The 7,500-nt window shown below is 44.8% G+C and overlaps 1 protein-coding gene across 1 annotated transcript in view; it reads left to right on the forward strand.

Annotated features, from left to right (window-relative positions):
• The window catches only part of LOC117529143 (protein crumbs homolog 2-like), a 77,235-nt gene that overhangs the window by 4,805 nt on the left and 64,930 nt on the right, over positions 1-7,500 (forward strand). Inside the window, exons 2-3 of the mRNA XM_034191841.1 lie at positions 7,095-7,265; positions 7,345-7,458. Of these exons, the coding sequence (XP_034047732.1) occupies positions 7,095-7,265; positions 7,345-7,458 (285 nt within the window). The remainder of the gene's footprint in view (positions 1-7,094; positions 7,266-7,344; positions 7,459-7,500) is intronic.

The raw sequence follows: 7,500 nt of genomic DNA on the forward strand, positions 1-7,500 counted from the left end.
GCTGTGTTCACTCAGTCTCTACTTTGTCGGTGTAGTTCTGTCCTTTGCTGTCTGTCGCTGTGTTCCCTCTGTACTTTGTCAGTGTAGTTATGTCCTTTGCTGTCGGTCGCTGTGTTCACTCAGTCTGTACTTTGTCTGTGTAGTTCTGTCATTTGCTGTCAGTCGCTGTGTTCACTCAGTCTCTATTTTGTCTGTGTAGTTCTGTCGGTCACTGTGTTCACCAAGTCTGTACTTTGTCGGTGTAGTTCTGTCCTGTGCTGTCGGTCGCTGTGTTCACTCAGTCTGTACTTTGTCACTGTAGTTCTATCCTTTGCTGTCTGTCGCTGTGTTCACTCAGTCTCTTCTTTGTCGGTATAGTTCTGTCCTTTGCTGTCCATCACTGTGTTCCCTCTGTACTTTGTCGGTGTAGTTCTGTCCTTTGCTGTCTGTCGCTGTGTTCACTCAGTTTGTACTTTGTCACTGTAGTTCTATCCTTTGCTGTCAGTCGCTGTGATCACTCAGTTTGTACTTTGTCACTGTAGTTCTATCCTTTGCTGTCGGTCGCTGTGATCACTCAGTTTGTACTTTGTCACTGTAGTTCTGTCCTTTGCTATCTGTCGCTGTGTTCACTCAGTCTCTACTTTGTCTGTGTAGTTTTGCCCTTTGCTGTCTGTCGCTGTGTTTACTCAGTGTGTAGTTCTGTCGGTCACTATGTTCACCAAGTCTGTACTTTGTCGGTGTAGTTCTGTCCTTTGCTGTCGGTCGCTGTGTTCACTCAGTCTGTACTTTGTTGGTGTAGTTCTGTCCTTTGCTGTCGGTCACTCTGTTCACTCAGTGTGTACTTTGTCTGTGTAGTTCTGTCCTTTGCTGTCAGTCACTGTGTTCACTCAGTCTCTATTTTGTCGGTCACTGTGTTCCCCAAGTCTGTACTTTGTCGGTGTAGTTCTGTCCTTTGCTGTCTGTCGCTGTGTTCACTCTGTACTTTGTCTGTGTAGTTCTGTCCTTTGCTGTCTATCGCTGTGTTCACTCAGTCTCTACTTTGACTGTGTAGTTCTGTCCTTTGCTGTCGTTCGCTGTGTTCACTCAGTCTGTACTTTGTCACTGTAGTTCTATCCTTTGCTGTCGGTCGCTGTGTTCACTCAGTCTGTACTTTGTTGGTGTAGTTCTGTCCTTTGCTGTCTGTCGCTGTGTTCACTCTGTACTTTGTCGGTGTAGTTCTGTCCTTTGTTGTCTGTCACTGTGTTCACTCAGTCTTTAATTTGTCGGTGTAGTTCTGTCGTTCGCTGTGTTCACTAAGTCTGTTCTTTGTCCGTGTAGTTCAGTCCTTTGCTGTCTGTCACTGTGTTCACTCAGTCTCTACTTTGTCGGTGTAGTTCTGTCGGTCGCTGTGTTCACTAAGTCTCTACTTTGTCTGTGTAGTTCTGTCTTTTGATGTCGGTCGCTGTGTTCACTCAGTCTGTACTTTGTCGGTGTAGTTCTGTCCTTTTTTGTCTGTCACTGTGTTCACTCAGTCTGTACTTTGTTGGTGTAGTTCTATCCTTTGCTGTCTGTCGCTGTGTTCACTAAGTCTGTACTTTGTCTGTGTAGTTCTGTCCTTTGCTGTCAGTCGCTGTGTTCACTCAGTCTGTACTTTGTCGGTGTAGTTCTGTCCTTTGCTGTCGGTCGCTATGTTCACTCTGTACTTTGTCGGTGTAGTTCTGTCCTTTGCTGTCGGTCGCTGTGTTCACTCAGTCTGTACTTTGTCTGTGTAGTTCAGTCCTTTGCTGTCTGTCGCTGTGTTCACTCAGTCTCTACTTTGTTGGTGTAGTTCTGTCGGTCGCTGTGTTCACTAAGTCTGTACTTTGTCAGTGTTGTTCTGTCCTTTGCTGTCTGTCACTGTGTTCACTCAGTCTCTACTTTGACTGTGTAGTTCTGTCCTTTGCTGTCGGTCGCTGTGATCACTCAGTCTGTACTTTGTCGGTGTAGTTCTGTCCTTTGCTGTCTGTCTCTGTGTTCACTCTGTACTTTGTCGGTGTAGTTCTGTCCTTTGCTGTCAGTCACTGTGTTCACTCAGTCTCTATTTTGTCTGTGTAGTTCTGTCGGTCACTGTGTTCACCAAGTCTGTACTTTGTCAGTGTAGTTCTGTCCTGTGCTGTCGGTCGATGTGTTCACTCAGTCTGTACTTTGTCGGTGTAGTTCTGTCCTTTGCTGTCTGTCGCTGTGTTCACTCTGTACTTTGTCGGTGTAGTTCTGTCCTTTGTTGTCTGTCACTGTGTTCACTCAGTCTTTAATTTGTCGGTGTAGTTCTGTCGTTCGCTGTGTTCACTAAGTCTGTTCTTTGTCCGTGTAGTTCAGTCCTTTGCTGTCTGTCACTGTGTTCACTCAGTCTCTACTTTGTCGGTGTAGTTCTGTCGGTCGCTGTGTTCACTAAGTCTCTACTTTGTCTGTGTAGTTCTGTCCTTTGCTTTCGGTCGCTGTGTTCACTCAGTCTCTACTTTGTCTGTGTAGTTCTGTCTTTTGATGTCGGTCGCTGTGTTCACTCAGTCTGTACTTTGTCGGTGTAGTTCTGTCCTTTTTTGTCTGTCACTGTGTTCACTCAGTCTGTACTTTGTTGGTGTAGTTCTATCCTTTGCTGTCTGTCGCTGTGTTCACTAAGTCTGTACTTTGTCTGTGTAGTTCTGTCCTTTGCTGTCAGTCGCTGTGTTCACTCAGTCTGTACTTTGTCGGTGTAGTTCTGTCCTTTGCTGTCGGTCGCTATGTTCACTCTGTACTTTGTCAGTGTAGTTCTGTCCTTTGCTGTCAGTCACTGTGTTCACTCAGTCTCTACTTTGTCTGTGTAGTTCTTGTCCTTTGATGTCGGTCGCTGTGTTCACTCACTCTGTACTTTGTCAGTGTAGTTCTGTCCTTTGCTGTCTGTCGCTGTGTTCACTCAGTCTCTACTTTGTCTGTGTAGTTCTGTCCTTTGATGTCGGTCGCTGTGTTCACTCAGTCTCTACTTTGTCGGTGTAGTTCTGTCCTTTGCTGTCTGTCGCTGTGTTCCCTCTGTACTTTGTCGGTGTAGTTATGTCCTTTGCTGTCGGTCGCTGTGTTCACTCAGTCTGTACTTTGTCTGTGTAGTTCTGTCCTTTGCTGTCAGTCGCTGTGTTCACTCAGTCTCTATTTTGTCTGTGTAGTTCTGTCGGTCACTGTGTTCACCAAGTCTGTACTTTGTCGGTGTAGTTCTGTCCTTTGCTGTCGGTCGCTGTGTTCACTCAGTCTCTTCTTTGTCGGTATAGTTCTGTCCTTTGCTGTCCATCACTGTGTTCCCTCTGTACTTTGTCGGTGTAGTTCTGTCCTTTGCTGTCTGTCGCTTTGTTCACTCAGTCTGTACTTTGTCACTGTAGTTCTATCCTTTGCTGTCGGTCGCTGTGATCACTCAGTTTGTACTTTGTCACTGTAGTTCTATCCTTTGCTGTCGGTCGCTGTGATCACTCAGTTTGTACTTTGTCGGTGTAGTTCTGTCCTTTGCTATCTGTCGCTGTGTTCACTCAGTCTCTACTTTGTCTGTGTAGTTTTGCCCTTTGCTGTCTGTCACTGTGTTTACTCAGTGTGTAGTTCTGTCGGTCACTATGTTCACCAAGTCTGTACTTTGTCGGTGTAGTTCTGTCCTTTGCTGTCGGTCGCTGTGTTCACTCAGTCTGTACTTTGTTGGTGTAGTTCTGTCCTTTGCTGTCGGTCACTCTGTTCACTCAGTGTGTACTTTGTCTGTGTAGTTCTGTCCTTTGCTGTCAGTCACTGTGTTCACTCAGTCTCTATTTTGTCGGTCACTGTGTTCCCCAAGTCTGTACTTTGTCGGTGTAGTTCTGTCCTTTGCTGTCTGTCGCTGTGTTCACTCTGTACTTTGTCTGTGTAGTTCTGTCCTTTGCTGTCTATCGCTGTGTTCACTCTGTACTTTGTCTGTGTAGTTCTGTCCTTTGCTGTGTATCGCTGTGTTCACTCAGTCTCTACTTTGACTGTGTAGTTCTGTCCTTTGCTGTCGGTCGCTGTGTTCACTCAGTCTGTACTTTGTCACTGTAGTTCTATCCTTTGCTGTCGGTCGCTGTGTTCACTCAGTCTGTACTTTGTCGGTGTAGTTCTGTCCTTTGCTGTCTGTCGCTGTGTTCACTCTGTACTTTGTCGGTGTAGTTCTGTCCTTTGTTGTCTGTCACTGTGTTCACTCAGTCTTTAATTTGTCGGTGTAGTTCTGTCGTTCGCTGTGTTCACTAAGTCTGTTCTTTGTCCGTGTAGTTCAGTCCTTTGCTGTCTTTCGCTGTGTTCACTCAGCCTGTACTTTGTCAGTGTAGGTCTGTCCTTTGCTGTCTGTCACTGTGTTCACTCAGTCTCTACTTTGTCGGTGTAGTTCTGTCGGTCGCTGTGTTCACTAAGTCTCTACTTTGTCTGTGTAGTTCTGTCCTTTGCTTTCGGTCGCTGTGTTCACTCAGTCTCTACTTTGTCTGTGTAGTTCTGTCCTTTGCTGTCGGTTGCTGTGTTCACTAAGTCTGTACTTTGTCTGTGTAGTTCTGTCCCGTGTTGCTGGTTGCTGTATTCACTCACTCTGTACTTTGTCGGGAGGCTATGCAGATGGAACACATGATTCACCAGGACATTAGATCTTTCTTTGTCAGAGACAAAGTGAGTTTAGGGGGACCATGAAATTAGCGCCGTAGCAGAACTTGTCCAAATTGTTATGGTAAGAATAACTGTCCAGTGACAAAATCCATAGCAATGTGGCTCCAGAGATGGGTGGGTATGGCAAGAGGTTGCAAAACTGCCAGAGGGACTGAGCAGCAGAAGAAATATCCTTCTCCATGGAGGACCATCAGAAGTGATGTCACTAGAATGCTTAAGTGAGTCGCTCCAGGATGACGGGTCATGCAGGTCCATTTCCCACTGGAACTGAGAATGGAGGCATTCGGGGACAAACAAGGGGTTTGGTTGACCATTATGTAGGTCATGTTGGGGTTGCTGGGCTTGATGGACTCCCAATGTCCCAAGGAAACTGAAGCAAGTACATTTGGCATCATTGAATGGAAAAGACAAGGCATCTGACGTAATGAGATAAATTGTACAAGAAAAATGGTTTGCCCGGCCTGTCGGCGATTCAGGCGCTTTGCGTCCTGGATGTACAGTAAGTCCAATTTTTATGGTCAGTCCACATGATGAAGAGAGCTGCAGCTTCCACCTGATGACACCAATCCTTCTGGGGCCACTTGACAACTAAGAGTTCTCTGTTGCTGATATCATAATTGCATTCCGCAGAGGTGAGCTTCTTGAAATAGAAGGCACAAGAATCACTTTTATTGTCAGAAGGTGAGTGTTGTGATAGAACTGCACCTGGATTTGTGACCCATTGTTGAAGTGGATGGCTCAGAAGGTAATTATGGAAAGTAATTCCGGATTAATTTTCAACAGATGTTTGCAAAAAAACCCCAGAAATGCTGCAGCTGTTTCCTGGAGGAGATTGTTGGTTCTTTTGTCACAGCTGAGAATTTCACACAATCCATCTGCATCTACCCTGTGATCTCACATATCCCAAAAATGGCAGAGGCGGTACATGAAACTGACATTTCTCACCCTTGATGACGAGCAAAGTGAAGACATATGAGGACAGTTTGTTCTCAAGCAGCCATTGAAGCACCTTTTGGACATGCTGCTGGTGTTCCATCAAAGTACTAGGAAAAAAAAAACAATCACACTGTCTTCCAGATATACAAACACAAAGCATCTGACTGTATCCCTCAGAACATCAGTGCCCAGACCCTGACGAGTCCAGAGGGTGTGACCAGGTCTTCAAAATGACCTAATGACGTGTTGAAAGCTGTTTTCCATTCTGCTGGTGTTCCATCACATTCCTGGAAAAAAAAAAAAACAGAATTGAGCATAGTGTCAGTTCAGGTAGGGCCACAAAGTCCAGCTCTGCCCACTTCAGTGGGAGCAGGAATGTGCTTGTCCTGCCTGTAGGCTTCTCCACATAGGCATACTGATGGGCTCCCAGGAACAGAGCCATGCCGGCAAATGCAACATACAGTAAAACAAAGCTTTCTTTTGGACTAATCTTGTCCTGACTGGACTATAAGTAAAAGTGCCTTTACTACCATAAAATGACTGAAGTAACAGTCACAATTCCTGTTTAAGAAGCCCACTGGAGTAAATGGGATAACTTACTTTCTTCAACCCTAGATCTGGATCATCTGTTAATGGTTGTGTCATGAAAATTCTAATACCTGGAATGCCTTTGTGTCAAATGGGCAGTTACTGAAGGAACATCAGATGAGGAGTATCTCGTGCGTCATCTTTGGCATTTTGGCCATGTGGCATGCTTCTCTGGGTGTGATCCAGCATGCATGTGCCTCAGTGTTCAGGACCCCAGCTAATATTCGTAGCTTCTCTGAAAATATTAGTCCTATCAACATTCCGTTTTGGTGATGTTCAACCCAAAATACATAGGCATGCCAAACAGCAAATGTCAATTGTCCAGATCCTCTGTGATCAAAGTTACATGCGCACAGACAGAGCAATTTGTCTTTTCCGCATTCTGCTGCAAGTAGGTGTTTCTAATTTTAGACATGCAGAAAAAGAAACGGTGGTGGAAGACATCAAATGCACTACACTTCATTCACAGTAACGGCAACATGAGACTTAACTAAACTGACTAAACTAATTGAACTACAAAAACACAATAAATCGGTAAACCTAGCAACACTGTTAAAATTAACATGAACCACAATAACATTTAAAACCTCAAAATACTGAACTCCCATGGTGCATTGCAGCACAACAGCCATTGTTTACTGGTTAGTTAAAATGGCTAATTTCTTCAAAAGTATTTGTCCTGTCCTGCATTCATCCTTGACCCAAAATACATAACATACCAAACGGCAAATGTCAGCTCTCCCCAGTTTCTCCATGATCGAAGCCACACAGACAAATGCACACGCACAGAGGCCACTTGGCTATTATAATTCCAATCCTATGTTTCTTCTGCATAATCATGTACAAGCTCAATGGAGAAACAATAGTTCATGATGGTCATTATGAATACCATTGGATGGCTATAGTTTTTGTGTTTCATGTTGGAAAAGTGATACTAAAAATAAAGTTTTTCTTTTACTCTGTAGGTTATGAAGGACACAACTGTGAAACTGACATAAATGAGTGTGCCGAGCAGCCATGTGAGAATGGTGGAAAATGTTTTGAGCGTTCAGATCCAGCTTACTTGGAAATGAAGTGGGAGCTCAGTTTTGCAGATGGTGCTGGATATATTTGCCGCTGCCAGCCAGGATTTGCAGGTCAGCACCAATAAAGGAACTGTTCAATAGAAATCTCTGTTTTGAATGCCACTTGTCAATAATTCATGTTAAAATGCAGGAGAGAACTGCTCTGTCAACATTGATGAGTGTGAGTCTGAGCCATGCCAGAATGGAGCCACGTGTGAGGATCAGATCAATGGATACACCTGCACATGCTCCGTTGGCTTTCTAGGTGAGTCTGACACTGAAGCAGTCAGATCTGTGGGACAGGAGT

The sequence above is a fragment of the Thalassophryne amazonica genome, chromosome 17 (assembly GCF_902500255.1).
Source record: "Thalassophryne amazonica chromosome 17, fThaAma1.1, whole genome shotgun sequence".
NCBI classification, from domain to species: Eukaryota; Metazoa; Chordata; class Actinopteri; order Batrachoidiformes; family Batrachoididae; genus Thalassophryne; species Thalassophryne amazonica.